At 39.3% G+C, this 18,340-nt stretch overlaps 5 protein-coding genes across 5 annotated transcripts; 4 read left to right on the forward strand and 1 right to left on the reverse strand.

Moving 5' to 3' along the window:
• Nucleotides 1-624: 624 nt before the first annotated feature.
• On the forward strand, nucleotides 625-2,265 carry HXT10 (hexose transporter HXT10; the record flags this gene model as incomplete). The annotated part of the gene is made up of 1 exon (XM_056227666.1): nucleotides 625-2,265. One exon carries the CDS (start codon nucleotides 625-627, stop codon nucleotides 2,263-2,265), a length of 1,641 nt encoding a protein of 546 aa, XP_056087465.1.
• A 1,185-nt stretch (nucleotides 2,266-3,450) lies between these two features.
• Nucleotides 3,451-4,050, reverse strand: WWM1 (Wwm1p; the record flags this gene model as incomplete). Its single annotated transcript, XM_056227667.1, has 1 exon — nucleotides 3,451-4,050. The coding sequence occupies one exon, from the start codon at nucleotides 4,048-4,050 to the stop codon at nucleotides 3,451-3,453; it is 600 nt and encodes a 199-aa protein (XP_056087466.1).
• A 396-nt stretch (nucleotides 4,051-4,446) lies between these two features.
• On the forward strand, nucleotides 4,447-6,792 carry CDC4 (SCF ubiquitin ligase complex subunit CDC4; the record flags this gene model as incomplete). The annotated part of the gene is made up of 1 exon (XM_056227668.1): nucleotides 4,447-6,792. The coding sequence occupies one exon, from the start codon at nucleotides 4,447-4,449 to the stop codon at nucleotides 6,790-6,792; it is 2,346 nt and encodes a 781-aa protein (XP_056087467.1).
• A 792-nt stretch (nucleotides 6,793-7,584) lies between these two features.
• On the forward strand, nucleotides 7,585-11,277 carry SMC1 (cohesin subunit SMC1; the record flags this gene model as incomplete). The annotated part of the gene is made up of 1 exon (XM_056227669.1): nucleotides 7,585-11,277. The coding sequence occupies one exon, from the start codon at nucleotides 7,585-7,587 to the stop codon at nucleotides 11,275-11,277; it is 3,693 nt and encodes a 1,230-aa protein (XP_056087468.1).
• A 370-nt stretch (nucleotides 11,278-11,647) lies between these two features.
• BLM10 (proteasome activator BLM10) lies at nucleotides 11,648-18,079 on the forward strand (the record flags this gene model as incomplete). The annotated part of the gene is made up of 1 exon (XM_056227671.1): nucleotides 11,648-18,079. The coding sequence occupies one exon, from the start codon at nucleotides 11,648-11,650 to the stop codon at nucleotides 18,077-18,079; it is 6,432 nt and encodes a 2,143-aa protein (XP_056087469.1).
• Between the last annotated feature and the right edge of the window lie 261 nt (nucleotides 18,080-18,340).

Raw genomic sequence — 18,340 nt, forward strand, 5'->3', positions numbered from 1 at the left:
TATTGTGACGCCATTAAAATTGTGTATGTAAAAGCGCGGAAATACGTTTCGTAAGTTTTTATGCAGTCAATTCCCCATTCGACATACCGGAAATGGGCAGCAGGTAGTACGTTTACTGTAGTAATATTTACTTTTGTTAAACGCCGGCGCTGCCTTATTCTTATTTTCCCCTAAATTGAGCTGATGCATCTTTTCACAAGGCCTTCGATATCGTTTTTGTATAATAAAAATTTCAGCTTGGCGCCAAGAAAACAAGGGACAGTATATTTCTGAGTACAAGACTTTCTGTGTCATCGAAGTTTGACACATACCGTCGAAATTTAAGGTTATTTTATTGCCTTGCTTCTGAATGCGGGGTACACTCAGTTGAACGATTGTGAGAGCTATTTCGCAGTCTTGGTGTGAGGTAATTACACAGAAAATAATGTGTAGTAATCAAATAATTCCCCTTTTTATTGTACTTTCACGTTTTCTGTTGATATATAAAGACACAAGAAATGATGTTGGTCCCTCTATACTTCGGTATTAGTCGATTCACAACTCTTTTTCATTAGAACATTTACCGGATGCTATAAAGGTATACTAATTAACCAAAAATAGCTGAGTTAAAAAAACACGAATAAAATGATTAGTCGAAATGTTTCGGTTTTGGGGGCTTCTACTAAGGCTTCCCCATCGCCAGTTAGAAAGGATGAAGTCCAACTAACTCCCGAAGTAAAGGAGGCTAGTTTGGATATTCCTTACAAACCCATCATCGCTTACTGGACAGTGATGGGCCTTTGCCTCATGATTGCCTTCGGCGGATTTATCTTTGGCTGGGATACAGGAACCATTTCTGGATTTATCAACCAGACGGACTTCAAGAGAAGGTTTGGTGAAGTACAAAGAGATGGTAGCTTTCAGCTATCAGATGTCAGAACAGGCTTGATTGTTGGTATTTTCAATATAGGTTGTGCCGTGGGCGGGTTGACACTGGGACGCCTAGGCGATATTTATGGGCGTAGAATTGGCTTGATGTGGGTTATCCTGGTATACGTTGTTGGTATTGTCATCCAGATTGCTTCAACTGACAAATGGTATCAATACTTCATTGGTAGGATTGTTTCCGGAATGGGTGTTGGCGGTGTCGCCGTGTTGTCTCCAACTTTGATCTCAGAGATTTCTCCAAAACACCTAAGGGGTACTTGCGTTTCCTTCTACCAACTAATGATTACTCTTGGAATTTTCTTGGGCTACTGCACTAACTATGGTACTAAGAAATATTCCAACTCAATACAATGGCGAGTCCCCTTGGGCTTATGTTTTGCTTGGGCAGTCTTCATGGTGGTTGGAATGGTTATGGTTCCGGAATCACCAAGGTATTTGGTTAAAAAGGGTAGATTTGAAGAAGCCAGAAGGTCATTAGCGAGATCAAACAAGGTTGCAGTCACCGACCTAGGTGTGATTTCAGAGGTTGACGCCATAGTCGCGAATATGGAGTTAGAAAGGGCTGTTGGGAACGCCAGCTGGAGTGAGCTTTTCTCGAATAAAGGCGCAATTCTTCCAAGAGTAATCATGGGTGTCGTCATCCAATCGCTGCAACAGCTCACTGGCTGTAACTATTTCTTTTATTATGGTACCACCATTTTTAATGCCGTTGGAATGGAAGACTCTTTTGAGACGTCCATTGTACTCGGGGTTGTCAATTTTGCATCCACATTTGTTGCACTATATATTGTGGATAAATTTGGACGCCGGAAGTGCTTATTGTGTGGGTCCGCATCAATGGCCGTTTGTTTTGTCATATTTGCCACTATTGGTGTCACCAGATTATGGCCACATGGGAAAGACTATCCCTCTTCACAAAACGCAGGTAACGTCATGATTGTGTTCACTTGCTTTTTCATTTTCTGTTTCGCCATTACTTGGGCTCCGATTGCCTATGTCATCGTGGCAGAGACATATCCATTAAGAGTGAAGAACCGTGCCATGGCTATTGCAGTTGGCGCGAACTGGATGTGGGGTTTTTTGATTGGATTTTTCACTCCCTTCATTACCAGAGCCATCGGCTTCTCTTATGGCTATGTTTTCATGGGCTGCCTGATCTTTTCATACTTCTATGTCTTCTTCTTTGTTTGTGAGACAAAGGGACTGACTCTAGAGGAAGTTAACGAAATGTACGAAGAGAGGATAAAACCATGGAAATCTGGCGATTGGATTCCCAGCTCCAGAAGGCTAGCACAGTCTACAAGCAGCACACCGCTAGCCATAGTCGATAGTAAATAGTTTTTTTGATGTTTTTAAAGTCTGATAAATAAAAGTAACAGTAATCAATTGGTGATATTTGGAAAATGAAAAAATTTTGGGCTCCTTCCTATCCTAAGGAATGATGCGATCTGTATTAACTTCGTTGATAGCGTCGCAAGTGGGGGAGAAAACGAGAAAGCGAATGACATCGAATGAGAAACGTGCTCATATTAGTTGAAACCGTAGCTAGTTCAAAAAATCTAGTAGAAAATCGAATATTCCGGAAGTCAAGCGATTGAAATGACGGTGGTAAAGAACTGTGACATATATAATTGGGAGCTGGTAATCCCGAAACGTAACCTTTAGTCCTAATCTTACTCTTACTCTCACCCTTGCTTCCCTCATGATTTAGCTCGGAAACTACCCCCCCCCCCCCAGAATCTGTACCAATTGGAGTATACATCACATAAGATACGGTCTAATTAACATCCAAGTGTAAGTATGGTTGCTGTGTCGTAAATGACAAACAGAAGATGTTCCGGTCAAAACTCAATTCCATAGGGTCTGTTCCATCTCTGATATTATAGCGAAGTATTCAGACAGTTAATTCTAAAAAACGCATGCATTTTCTTCGAGCAGTTCTCTTGAATGCTGCTACCATTATATCCCATACCAGTAGTATTTATTAAAAGGTATTTCGAGTACTTCGGAAAATGGCGCCAGTTTAGATGTCATGGACGTGCATAATGTGACATCAAAGGGTCCTTTCATTCAAAGAATAGGCCATTAAACGTAAATTGTGAAATCTAACTCATATCGGGTATAGCGGCTCAATTGTGTGCTGCAATGTATTAGGAGGCGCAGTCAACCCACGACTATGTCTGCTGCTTAGCAGATAATATGATGCTTGTTGAACCCCCCACCAAACTTCGAATGCCTGTTGACATTCCTGATTGTCTAGCACTACCAAACGAGTACAACATTCTCATTAAGTACCACCGAAGAAAACAAAGAAATTAAACTGGCACCGAACTTACGTAGCGACTGAAGTGACGTAGAATATCGTTTTTTGATATCTCTCATGTAGTGGTAAGGATTTTGGTTTTTGTTTAAATGGTCTCTGGAAGTATATATCCATATGTATCCGTATTTAAATGGCAGCTAACAAAGCAGCTTCGTGAACTTGTATCATTTTATCGTTCTTGCCCATAAAGCTTAGCTGCATCAAAAATCGCCACCGTCGAATCCACCATCAAAACCACCGTCGAACCCACCGTCATCGCCGTAGTAATTGTTCTCGACAACCACATTATCTGGTTGGTCATAGTTATCGTGGTCGTCAAATGCGTGTTCCAGCATGGCTCCGCCTAACAAACCTGCACCAACACCAAGTAAACCACCCATCATCGCGCCACCATGTCCGCTGCTTTTAGCAGCACTTGGAGTAGTTCCATAGTATGCTTGCTGTGGAGCTGCTGCTGCCATTGGGGCCTGCTGTTGGTAATAACGTTGTTGTTGAGGCTGTTGAGGGTACTGAGATTGTTGAGGCTGATAGTAACGTGTTTGTTGTGCTGGTGCTTGAGGTTGTGCTCTTGACTGTGAAGAATAGGGTGGGGGAGCCTGATCAACCTCTTGACGAGAACTTTTCTCATTGTTGACCCCTGGTGGGGGACCTTTGGGTCTTGGCCATGTTGTTCCCTTTGGTGGTTCCCATTGAGAGCTGTTTGTCGATAAATTTACATAAAACCAAGTTTGATACTCGTCATCAAACACAGCCTTCCAGCCAGAAGGTACTTGAGGAGGATTGCCTTTGCTCTGTGCCATCGCTTTACAATATTATGGGCTTTTCTGAATTTCTTGCAGTAATTATACAATCATATAGGAGGCTTTTGATTATCATGACTAGAGTAACTTTTTCTTCCAGGCAAAGGCGACACCCTCGCTCAGTCGGACGAAACAAAAGCCTGTTGAAATAATACTGAATTCGCTAGAACATTGCGACTTGTATATCTCGCGAGACAAAGCCCACTATAGTTGTTATATGGACCTGGATTGCTCAACAAAGCGCTTCTGTTTCTGTGTGCTCATAAGATAGTGTTTCTTCGAGGAAAAGGTAGTTTACTTCCAGTGCTTCTTCCCCTTCTTCTCATCTAACTTGTTGCGGTTCGAAGAAAAATTACGCATAAATAATTAAAGAAAGGCAAAAAATTATTTCAAATCATGAGTTCATTTCCCTCAGCTGAGTTTCCACTACGTGGTGTTCCTGTTCCATATAGTTACCGTGTGTCCAGCAACGTAGCTTCTCCAGATGGTGTTAGTGCGCTTGTTGCTGCCGCTGGTACTCATCGAGACTCTATCACAACTAATACAGTTGATGCGCAAGGCGATGAAGAGGACGTTGGTGAGTTTCAAAGGAAACGAGCAGCTGGTTCCAGTGAATCCACTCCCGAACACGAGGATTTTAAAAGGCTAAAGCAAAGCAATCACAAATCCTTTCGTCAAGCGAACTTGCAGAATGCTAGTGCACCATCGTTGGATAGTGATAGTCCGCATATCTTAGCGGACCTGACTAACGATACAGAAAACCTTCTGCTGCCCGCAGATGACACTCCTGGCGCACCCTCTACATTAAGCGTTAGCATAGGAGTGGCATCTCATAATGTTGTTGCTCCTACTGCCGCTAATGCGGCAACGGCAACTGGTAGTGATGCTAATAGTAATATCAACAATACTACCATCAATAACAACAACCTTATGGAAGAAGGAGCGCTGCCGTTATCGCCTACAGCATCTTCTCCAGGTACCACGACGCCTTTGGCTAAAACCGCGAAAACGATTAACAACAACAACATAGCCGATTTGATAGAATCTAAAGATTCTATCATCTCTCCAGAATACCTCTCTGATGAAATTTTTACTGCAATAAACAACAATTTGCCCCACGTATACTTCAAAAACTTATTGTTCAGACTGGTCGCAAACATGGATAGGAGTGAGTTATCTGATTTAGGGACTTTAATCAAAGATAATCTGAAGAGAGATCTAGTTGCGTCTTTGCCCTTTGAAATAAGTTTGAAGATTTTCAATTATTTACAGTTTGAGGATATTATAAATTCGCTTGGGGTCTCGCAGAATTGGAACAAGATAATTAGAAAATCTACGTCGCTATGGAAAAAGTTACTGATATCCGAAAATTTTGTTAGCCCAAAAAGTTTTAATCATTTTAATCTCAAACTGTCCGAGAGATACCCAAAACTTTTACAACAAGATCGACTTAGATTGTCCTTCCTGGAAAATATGTTTATTTTGAAGAATTGGTATAATCCCAAATTCTTGCCACAGAGGACTACGTTAAGAGGCCATATGACAAGCGTTATTACGTGCTTGCAATTTGAAGATAATTATGTCATCACGGGCGCAGACGATAAAATGATTAGAGTCTATGATTCGGTGAATAAAAAATTCCTTTTACAACTATCAGGACATGATGGCGGGGTTTGGGCTTTGAAGTATGCCCATGGTGGTATCTTGGTTAGTGGTTCCACCGATAGAACGGTGCGCGTTTGGGATATCAAGAAGGGCTGTTGTACCCACGTATTTAAGGGTCACAATTCAACGGTAAGATGCCTCGATATAGTCGAATACAAGAATACCAAGTATATTGTTACTGGCTCCAGGGACAACACTCTACACATCTGGAAATTGCCCAAGGAGTCCTCTACCGCTGGTCATGAACCTGAACATGACTATCCGTTGGTATTTCACACCCCAGAGGAAAATCCGTATTTTGTAGGGGTTCTAAGAGGACACATGGCATCTGTAAGGACTGTCTCTGGTCATGGTAATATTGTCGTTAGCGGCTCCTATGATAACACACTAATTGTGTGGGATGTTGCGCAAATGAAATGTCTATATATTTTAAGCGGGCACACTGATCGTATCTATTCAACAATATATGATCATGAAAGGAAAAGGTGCATTTCTGCCAGTATGGATTGCACAATTAGAATTTGGGATCTGGAGAACATTTGGAATAATGGAGAATGTTCTTACGCAACAAATTCCGCGTCCCCATGCGCCAAAATACTTGGAGCCATGTATACCTTGCAGGGTCATACAGCACTGGTCGGTTTATTACGATTGTCTGATAAGTTTTTGGTCAGCGCCGCTGCAGACGGTTCAATAAGAGGTTGGGATGCAAACGATTACTCTAGAAAATTTTCTTATCACCATACCAATCTGAGCCCGATTACCACGTTCTACGTTTCTGATAATATTTTGGTGAGTGGGTCCGAAGGTCAGTTCAATATCTACAACTTAAGAAGTGGAAAACTCGTCCATTCAAATATTTTAAAGGACGCTGATCAGATTTGGTCGGTTAACTTTAAGGGCAAAACACTTGTTGCGGCGGGGGAAAAAGATGGACAGAGTTTCTTAGAAATTCTGGATTTTAGTAAAGCTTCGAAAATTAACTACCTTAGCAATTCTGTAAACTCCTCGTCATCATCTTTGGAATCCATTTCTACTTCTTTGGGATTAGCAAGGACTAGTATAATACCATTATAAGATTTCATAAAGAACAAGCATCAATCATACTCAGATAATATAATTCAAGAAATAAATAGTTATATAATCAGCAACAAATGACAGAAAATCCGCGAACATAATTCGTGAACACCAAGTGAAGCCTGAGCGCATATATGGTTTCAGTTTTTGTTTAGCTCTGTTTACAAATGGTAAATGTTTCTGATTAATGTTTTTTCACTGAAAAGGGAATTAATACAAATACTTGTGCGAAAAAGGTGTCATTCTGAAAAAATTGCTTGTAAGAATCAAAAATAAATAAAAAGTCAAGTGAAGAAATCAAGAGCTATCTCACCAAACCTCATTACAAAACGTTTATGTAGATTTTTTTACTTCTTAAACTGATGCTAAGGAATGGTCAGGAACGCCGTTCCCGAGAGAAGTAACTGTTCTAGAGTATATATACCGGATTCTTATTTTTCAAGGTGTCAACAGATTTGCCTTCGAGGATTTACAGTTGAATTGCTTCGAACTTTTCTTCAAGCTAGAAGATATACAACAGGACAACTATATCAATAACACAAGTCTGTAAAGGATATTCAACATTTCAGAGTTGATCACTATTATTATCACACTCTCTGCGCTAAGTCCAATAATCGTTGATGGTGATAAACGCGTTACTAGGAAAACAAATAAAGTATCAATAACGCGTAAAATCAAATGGAATGCCATGCTTTCTTTATAAGATTCAAGATTCCCATATCACATCTCAAAAAGAGTCAGTCAAAGCAGCTATACGGAAGTTATTGACAGAAATAAAAAGAAGAAGGCATAATGGGGCGGTTAGTTGGCTTAGAATTGAGTAATTTCAAGTCCTATAGAGGTGTCACCAAAGTAGGATTTGGCGAGTCAAACTTCACAAGCATTATCGGCCCTAACGGTTCTGGTAAATCAAATATGATGGATGCCATCTCGTTCGTGCTCGGTGTACGCAGTAATCACTTAAGGTCAAATGTCTTGAAGGATTTGATCTATAGAGGGATCTTGAACGATGGTAACGATAACGATAACGATGATGATAGTGCCTCTGACGATGATGCGACCACCTCCAACCCGAAATCTGCGTACGTGAAGGCCTTTTACCAGAAGGGAAACAAACTGGTGGAGCTCATGAGGATAATCTCCAGAAACGGTGATACTAGTTATAAGATTGATGGTAAATCTGTCTCCTATAGGGACTATTCCGTATTTCTGGAAAATGAAAATATTCTTATCAAGGCCAAAAACTTCTTGGTGTTCCAAGGCGACGTTGAACAAATTGCAGCACAGTCCCCGATAGAACTGTCTAAAATGTTCGAAGAGGTGTCAGGTTCTATTCAGTATAAAAAGGAGTATGATGAATTAAAAGAAAAAATTGAAAAATTAGGCAAATCTGCAACCGAATCTATCAAAAATAGAAGAAGAATTCACGGTGAATTGAAAACATACAAGGAGGGTATTAACAAGAACGAGGAATATATAAAACAAGTTGACAAAAAAAATGAGCTGCAAAGGTTTCAGGCCCTATGGCAGTTATATCATCTGGAGCAGCAAAAGGAAGAGCTAATGGATAAGCTGTCGGCATCTAACTCTGAAGTATCGTCTCTAAAAGAAAAAATAAACAACGAAATGAAATCGCTGCAGCGCTCAAAATCTTCCTTTGTAAAGGAAGGCACTATAATTTCTAAGCAGAAAAGTAAATTAGAGTATATTGTCAAAGATAAAGAAAAACTAGTTTCAGATTTGCGGCTAATAAAAGTTCCTCAACAAGCGGCAGGAAAACGTATTTCTCATATTGAAAAAAGAATCGAAAGTTTACAGAGGGATCTTGGAAGACAGGAAGCTTACGTAGAGAGATTCGAAACACAACTGAAAGTAGTAACCAAATCAAAGAAAACTTTTGAGGAGGAAATCAAAGAATCTGCCAGGAATTATGAGAAATTTAAGCTAAACGAAAATGACCTGAAGACATACGATCTTCTGCATGAAAAATATCTAACTCAGGGGGGGTCAGTTCTAGAAGAAAAAATCTCCCTTTCCAATAACCATAAACAGGAAATACTGGACGAGTTGGACAGATTTAACAAAAGGGCCGATATTTCCAAAAGGAGGATAACAGAAGAGCTTTTGATTACAGGTGAAAAATTAGACACTCAATTGAATGATTTGAGAGCTTCTTTGAATGAAAAAAATGCTCTTCATACTGAACGGTTGAATCAGCTGAAAAAACTGCAATCTGATATTGAGTCAGCCAATAACAAAGAATATGACTTGAATTTCAAGTTGAGAGAGACCTTGGTGAAGATCGACGACTTAAGTGCTAATCAAAGAGAAACAATGAAGGAAAGAAAATTGAGAGAAAATATAGCGATGCTGAAAAGATTTTTCCCCGGTGTGAAAGGTCTTGTTCACGACCTTTGTCACCCAAAGAAGGAAAAATACGGCTTGGCAGTGTCTACTATTTTGGGTAGGAATTTTGATTCTGTAATTGTAGAAAACTTAACTGTGGCTCAAGAATGTATTGCATTTTTGAAGAAGCAACGTGCAGGCACCGCATCTTTCATACCACTTGACACTATCGAGACAGATTTGCCCACGTTATCATTGCCTGATTCACAAGACTACATTTTATCCATAAATGCCATAGATTATGACTCGGAATATGAAAAAGCGATGCAGTATGTATGTGGAGATTCCATTATCTGTAATACATTAAATATTGCCAAAGACTTGAAATGGAAAAAAAGCGTGAGGGCCAAGCTGGTTACAATCGAAGGGGCCCTAATTCACAAGGCTGGTTTGATGACAGGAGGTATATCGGGAGACGCTAATAATAGGTGGGACAAAGAAGAATATCAAGGCCTAATGTCTCTAAAGGACAAACTGCTAATCCAAATCGATGAGCTTTCCAATAGTCAACGCTCTAACTCCATTAGGGCAAGAGAAGTTGAAAATAGTGTCTCTCTATTAAATTCTGATATAGCAAGTTTGAGAACCCAAGTAACACAACAAAAGCGCTCCTTGGATGAAAATAACTTAGAGATTAAATATCATAATGACTTGATAGAGAAGGAAATCCAACCAAAGATAACCGAATTGGAGGAGAAACTGAAAAATTTGGAGAACACTAGAAATGATTTAGAGAAAGAGAAGGAAGCACTGCAAAATGACATCTTCAAGAAATTCACAGATAAAATCGGCTTCTCTATCAAAGAATATGAAAATCACTCTGGTGAGTTAATGAGGCAACAGTCAAGAGAGTTACAACAGTTGCAAAAACAAATCTTGACCGTTGAAAATAAGCTACAATTCGAAAAAGACAGATTAAACACTACACAAAGGAGATATGAAAAGGCCCAGAATGACCTGAAAAGCGCTCAAATTGAAATGAAGTCCTTGGAAGAGCAGGAAGAAGCAGCAGAAATGAAAATCAAATCGTTAGAGTCCAAATTGGAGGAGAATAAAATTCATCTGGAGGGGTTGCAAAGGAAATTTACAGCAAAGCAAAGCGATTTAAATTCCAATGAAGACGTTTTAGAAGATATGAACAGTAACTTACAAATCTTGAAAAGGGAAAGAGACGGCATAAAGGAAGACACCGAAAAGTTTGACTTGGAAAGGGTGACGGCGTTGAAAAATTGCAAAATTTCCAATATAAATCTGCCTATATTATCGGAAACGACAATAGATGATCTACCCATCGCTTCTGGTGATTCTGAAGCAATTTCAATTTCCAACAAAATCGATGTAGATTATAAAGGACTGCCCAAGAAATACAAAGAAAGTAATACTGATTCGGCAAAGAAAGGGCTGGATGAAAAAATCCGTGAAGTGGAGGAAATATTGAACGAGTTGCAACCCAATGCGAGAGCCGAAGAGAGGTATGACGAGGCAGAAGAGAGATTTGAAGTGATTAATAACGAAACGGAGGAATTGAAGGCAGAAGAGAAGAAAATATTGAGTCAATTTCTAAAGATCAAGAGAAAAAGGAAAGAATTATTCGAAAAGACGTTTGATTACGTGAGTGATCATCTAGATGCAATCTACAGAGAACTGACCAAAAACCCCAATTCCAATGTGGAACTGGCCGGTGGTAACGCCTCTCTAACTATAGAAGACGAAGACGAACCGTTCAACGCGGGAATCAAATATCATGCAACTCCACCTTTGAAAAGATTCAAGGATATGGAATACCTTTCTGGTGGTGAAAAAACAGTGGCTGCGTTGGCTTTACTATTTGCTATCAACTCTTACCAGCCAAGCCCCTTCTTCGTCCTGGATGAAGTGGACGCTGCCTTAGACATAACCAATGTCCAGAGAATTGCAGCCTACATAAGAAGACACCGTAATCCGGACCTCCAGTTCATCGTCATTTCGCTGAAAAACACCATGTTCGAAAAGTCTGATGCACTCGTTGGCGTCTACAGGCAGCAACAGGAAAACTCCTCCAAGACCATCACTTTGGACTTGAGCAATTATGCACTATGAGTGAATGGAAGTAGTTCCGTCGCCACAAATGCCTAATAACTGGTAATAATATATGTAGTCATACTAGCTAGTGTAATATGATAGTAACAATAGCACCAAATAATGTCATTTTAGGGTGACCCGATCGCGGTGGGTGGCGCCCGAGGTATCCCTTAGAAAAGAATTTTTTAAGTTCTTTCTCATCTCTCACCAATGAAGTGCACACTCTTCGCAAGTCTACAACTGAGTTGTCATTACAAAGCTCCATTGGATTGTAAAAAGTACTGCGAAAACGATATCGAACTTTGCAGTTGCATTTGCACACACACACACACTTTTCATTTTTAGGCGACTAGCTTTGTACGTTAATTTTTTCGATTTGTTACCGCCAATGACAGCTAACAATGACGACGATATCAAATCGCCCATTCCCATTACAAACAAAACCTTGTCTCAATTGAAGCGTGTGGACAGAAGTCCAGGAAGGCCCAGTTCTTCGCAAGGCGAGATAAAACGCAAGAGGTCCAGGCTGTTTACCTCAGAGGCAAGACCGGATTCTCCGCTAAGGGCAAGGTCAGCTACCCCAACGGTGCAGGATCAAAAACTGTTCAATGGTATGGACTCTACACTCCTCTTGAATGAAAGACTGCAGCATTATACACTAGACTATGTTAGCGACAGAGGGCAACATATCAAGAATATATACGACCCGAATTCTAGGTGGTTCAGCAGGTCAGTGAGACCTGAATTTCCTATTGAGGAGTTTTTGCCGTATAAAACTGAAAGTCATGAGGATCAAGCGAAATATTTGTGCCACGTATTAGTCAATCTTTATATCGCCATTAGCTCATTAGATATACAGGGTTTGATCTCTATTTCCAGCAAGGATCTAGCTGATTTGAAGAAAGAGGTAGATGAGTTAGCCCTTAAGACTGATCTTTTCAGATTATCCAACAACACAGCAGAGAATGATTTACTTGGGAACGATATTGCCAATTACGACGATGCAGAAGGCTTAGAAGACGAATTAGATGAATACTTTGACTTAACTGGGCCCGATTTCAATGCCACGGGGAAGATCACTGCCAAATCAGCCACCATTGTCAATGTTAACCATTGGACCAATGAGCTCAAGAATTGTTTACATTTTGATTTTCCAGTCGCCCTAAGAAAATCTCTTGCAACAGTTTATTATTATCTGTCACTTGTTCAAGGTCAAAAGGTGTATAGACAAATGCACGTGGATATGTTTGAAAGATTAGTAAGCACAGATGATGATAGGACAAATTTTACCGATCTGCTGCAAAGAGAGGGCCTCTTGTTAGATCATCAAATCATGCTAGATTTCCTTTGCGAATTCCTACCTTATCCAGATCCTGACTATGCTCGTTATGAACTATCGTCAAAGGAAGATTTGCAATTATTTAGATTACTGTTGAAACATGCACATAACGCCAAACCGTTTTTCGATGAGTCGAAGGAAGATTTATTAGTTGATACCATGAATTTCCTGTTGTCTAGTCTTGCTCCTTCTACGATGATGGCTATAATGCCTATTATTACATCCGTCGTTCCTTATCACTATCATATCCATTCTAAAATCGTCGATTATTTCCCTTTCTGCTACAGCATTTGGAGCTCAGTCAGTGCGAACGTGGCTATCGACACTCACATGTATGATTTTGTTGGATCAATTTCCAAGGACGTTCATAACAAGATATTAAGCAACGATCACAAGAAGGAAGTCGTTGGAGTGGATTTTGGCAAGTTCGGAATTTTTACAGATGATCAAATGACTTTTATGTTCAATAGGCTGCAAGGTCACCTTAGAACAGACGGTCAAATACATTCTTACTCCCGTACGGTGAAACCTTTTGTTTATGCTATAAATGGTTGTAATAAAGATAAATTTTTTGAGAAGCTTCTGAGCTTAGCAAAAGCTATCGAAACGTTTATTCATCCCTCTAATAATGGGTTTTGGACTAAGCCAAACGCTAAATTTGTCCATTCTTTCATCAAAACCTATCATGGGAGGGTCAAATATGAAGAAGAAATATGTTCGAATGGTGCTGCAAACGAGATATGTTTAACCTCTTCTTGTCATGAAGAGATTGTCCGAATTTTTTTTAATATTGTTGGTTTGGGTTCACAAAATAAAAATTCTGATATCGCCAATTATTACATTTCCTGCTTTGCATACTTATTAGAACTGAACCCTTCAAACGCATATCTCATCTATGATAAAATACTGCTAGATCTGTATGATACATTGTCTGACCAATTTATCAATTCGAAACACAGGATTATCTCCTCTTTAAAACAGTTCACTAGAATCATTAGATTTATTGTAATGGACAAACTATATCGTGTGCATATAACAAACGTCCTTTCAATGCTGGTCTCCAAGCTTGATATGAACGATACCAATTTAACAAGCAACCTCATCAATGGAATTGTATCCATTGCTGCTTTCATCCCCATCAAAAACCTCACGAACGAAGGAGATTATTTATCATTTGACTCAGACACTCTTCCTTTGATCGAACAACACTTCTATCACATCAAAAGCGGTGAAAGTTCAAAGACCTTCCAAATCGATGAAAAACTGCTTAATAATGCTTTTATAGCTTCTACCACAATTTTTGAAAGTATTTTGAAAGTATATGCAGAGAAGGTTTTCCAATTGATCGATGTGGATTTAGAGGACTCCTTGGCCACTAAAATAAATCAAACTACTATGATTTTACAAGAATCTATGGACGATAAACTATTCAAGTATTTCGCTGATTTGTTGTTGAGGAACTTTTGGAGTAATGACTCTTTCAAGGAGAAGGATCCAAATTACGAATTAATCACTATCCCATTAGCAGCAATAGTGAGAAGAAATAATACTTTAAGTAAGGACTTAGTTAAAACCCTCTTATTCCACGTCAAAGAGCAAATAAAAAGGGGTGCAGGGTCTGTTAGAAGTACCTCTGAAATTCAGCAAAGGGATGTTAAGTTAGTTTTGTATTTGACCACACTAAACGATGTTTTGAGGCAATGTCACGATTCGTTATTGGATTATAGTGACGAGTTGATAACATTCATGAAATATTTATACGACAACGTGACTAATCCTCCACTAGATGTTATTACATCTATCGTTATTCACAGTGCTTTAGCAACTCTGTGTACTACCGAAATAACCGACTGTCGCTTATTCCCAGAAGACTCTATGATTCCCGAGGAGGACAGATGGGGAGGACTACAGTTCGATCCTAGAAGATTCGAAAAACAGCATTTGAACTTTAAATGGCATGTACCTTCTGATGATGAAATTACCTTATCTATAAGCATTTTGGAAAGCCTCACCGACTATTGTATCAATAAAGTTGAAGAACTGATGAAAACTCCACGGAATGACTCCGAATACGGCGATATGATACAGAAATACGTTTTAGTTATGACACATACGCTTTCTGGGTCAAGTTTGCTTTTCGATCCAGATTTCAGCAAATATAGAACTCAATCAAACTTATCATACAGAGAAAAGCTGATTTTATTGAAGAACATCCGCGAAAACAATTGTGATGCTCAAGAACTGGATATCGATATTGAACAAATTCGTTCTGTTAAGGATGAAGAAGATTATATCGAAAGTAAGGATATTGAAGCAGGACTGAATGAAGGCGTTTCTGATGTCGTGCAATTGAGAGATGAATTCCCAAATGAATTAATTGTTGATGACCAGATAGCATCTGAGATGCCATCCGGTGTAAACACCCCTATTGCAGGCTCTCGCGGTGCTGACAACTCATCTATGAGTTCGGACCTTGCCTTCAGAGATTTAGATATTTACAGCTGCAATTACTACTTTGGAAATACCACCGAAGAGAAGCTACAAAACCCACAATATATACAAGTCCACAAAGTAAGAGCCCTTATCGGACGTTTCTTCCACAAACTTTACACTTTCCTTTCTACCAACTTCGAAAACAACACCAACATGTTCCAAATTTTATTACATGGATTGAAAGTTTGGTTTACAGATCTGGGACAAGAAACGGTCTTCAATGAAGATCCAGATGCCTTCATTGATGTCGATTTTTTGGAAAACGTTCAATCCCTTTCCCACGTAAATGAGCCATTCACGAGAACCAATTTTGCAATCAGAGCAAATGGTTTGCATCAAAGCAGAGTCCTGTTACATTCAACAAATAGAAAAGGTTCTAAGTTAGAGAATCTTTTATTAGTCGACATCATACATTTGGCCACTTCTCTTTATCCTGATATTTATAAACCAGCACAAGGCACCTTGGTGCATTGTATGAAACAGTTAGTCGGGTCATACGGTGTAGTTATCAATAAAATAATCCCACTGTTGGAAAAAGCGGTTAAAGAACACGATTATATGAAAATTCAAGTCATCCTAAACGTGTTGCTAATCAAGAAAATTCACAGGAAGCTCATGACTGATTATAGAGACATCGACCGATTGATATTTTTGCTGATTGAATGTTGTCATGTAAATGAATTGGAAATTGGTATGTATGCAGACAAGATTTTAACTGATATTGTCATTGGCATAAAGATTCCTTCTAGTGTATGTGTTATTTCTGATGAAGCTTTCTTACCCTTGGCACCCCCAGATGACACCATTAATTTGCAAGTGGAGGCGGTAAAACTTGCCAAAAAGAAAAAACGTGAATACTACCTTTCACTGTTAGTCGATTTGCAAAATAGGTTGCTAGATAAACTGGACAATGAAAAAGAGATGGGTTGGAAGATCAAAATGTTTATTGTCCGTTTTGTTACACAAATTCAATCGAGTTTGGAAAGTAAGCCCGACAAAAGGGCAGTTTCTTCAATAATTTCTCAAACCGCTACAAAGCATCCAGAAATTATACATCTGATTGTAAAGTCATTGTTGTCAATTTGCAACAAAATAATTTCATTGTCTGACTATCAGTATGACATCACTAAGGCCTATAAAAATGAATTCAACCCGTCCTTTGTTGAGGTAATGAGTACTTCCGACACAAACTTCCCCCGAAGTTTTGCCGAGGAGATGGACAACTTCGAAAATCCTGAGTACTTTATTGACTCAAGAGCATTTGTTGGGTGGCTATGTTGGGGCAGACCCGTATATGTCATGTCATCAAAAACTTTGGGTCTCAATTTACATCAGAACGAACTGGATGTCTTGATGAGTACTGGTCGCTTAGTGACAAAAGAATTTTTAAGAGATGTAACTATGAATTTGGTCCAAGATAATGAAACGAGGGGAGTTTTTAGTAGCGGTAACGTATCATTTTTTTCCTTAATTATCCTTTTGATATCATCTGGATTTTGCAAAATAAACTTGTCAGAGCTATTTGAACTATGTGAGTCGTACTATAATAAAGACGACAAGGCTTCGATGATTATGTCTGTTGAGATAGTAGCTGGTTTGATTTGTGGCAGTAAATTTATGACGGCCGCTGATTTACAGAGACGTGATGCTTTTATAGAAATATTCTTAGCTAAATGCTTGGACTATGAATTGAACCATGACGCCTTTGAAATTTGGAGTACATTGGCATGGTGGTTGCCTGCAGTTGTTGATTTAAGAAGATCCAAGACGTTCTTCAATCACTTTATCAATGCAGATAGTATGTTTGACCGCAAATCTGACGCAGCCACACATCAAACCTCCAAGATTTACATGCTAAGAAGCATTCTGATGAGTATGGAGTTTAGGGCTCCAAATGTCAGTAAACTTTTCGATGAATTAGTAGTCGACCATCCATATGATCAGGTTCGTCAGGCTGCTGCTAAATTATTGACAACTCTAGTTCAAAATCAAAGCAATCCATCGATTTCAAATCCCACGAAGCTGTTGGAAGCGGAACTAAATGATCCAGATGGACTAGGGTTACCTTTGAAAAGAGTTCCAGAAAAGGTGGACACCTACATCAAGAGGCAGTTTGAGAGTATCACAGATTTAGCGGATAGTGTCATTGGCATGAGTCCTCAGGAATTCATAAAGACTGAGTATTTTTACAGGACATCCACGATGTTTTATTGGATCAAAGAAATGGCAAGGGGGCCCAATAAGGTTTTGTTGGTTCCATATTTAGTTGATTACGTGCTAACATTTCTAATCGGATTAGTGAAGCATAAAGATGTTTGCGCTCTTGCCAGTTTGGATCCTATCCGCTTGTATGCTGGCTTGGGTTACATGCCGGTCAGAAAGAATGATGTTGCTGCTATTGTTGACTACGTCTGTTCTTCAAATGTGATATTATCGTCGAATCAGATAAAACTGCAGTTGGGTTTTATTCAACACTTCCTATCAGCGGAATTACTACAATTAACAGAAGAAGAAAAAACGAAAATTTTAGAATTTGTCGTGAGTAATCTCTATAATGAACAGTTTGTGGAAGTGAGAGTACGTGCTGCATCCATTTTGTCTGATATTGTTCATAACTGGAAAGAAGAACAGGCGTTGCTAAACCTGATTGACAGGTTTGCGAAGGGACTTGACGTCAACAAATATTCCTCAAAAGAAAGGCAAAAATTATCAAAGGCTGATATTAAGATTCACGGTAACGTTTTAGGCCTTGGGGCGATAATATCAGCCTTCCCGTATGTTTTCCCGCTACCGCTATGGATTCCTAAGCAGCTGAGTAACTTATCCTCCTGGGCCAGAACTAGTGGCATGACTGGACAAGCTGCCAAGAATACTATTAGCGAATTCAAGAAGGTGAGAGCTGACACTTGGAAGTTCGATAGAGCATTTTTTAAAACGGAAGAACTGGAAGATCTGGAAGGTGTTCTGTGGAGAAGTTATTATGCTTGATCTATATATCACTCAATACCCCATGTTACATACATATACAGACGTCTATGCATTAAAGAAGCAACTGAAAGCAGTGAGCTATCTCCTGTTAGTTAGTATTGCAATCGTTATTGCAACTACACTTCGGGTAAGCGAGGATTTTGAGGAAAACTGGAAAGTTCACACAGGAAAATGATCAACGACGGGGACAGGTTATATCAAACAAAAACATTCTAGGTTTAGGGAAGGTAGAGCTTGAATTAGTCTATTACAGCCTTTTTG

Source organism: Saccharomyces kudriavzevii (assembly GCF_947243775.1).
Source record: "Saccharomyces kudriavzevii IFO 1802 strain IFO1802 genome assembly, chromosome: 6".
NCBI classification, from domain to species: domain Eukaryota; kingdom Fungi; phylum Ascomycota; class Saccharomycetes; order Saccharomycetales; family Saccharomycetaceae; genus Saccharomyces; species Saccharomyces kudriavzevii.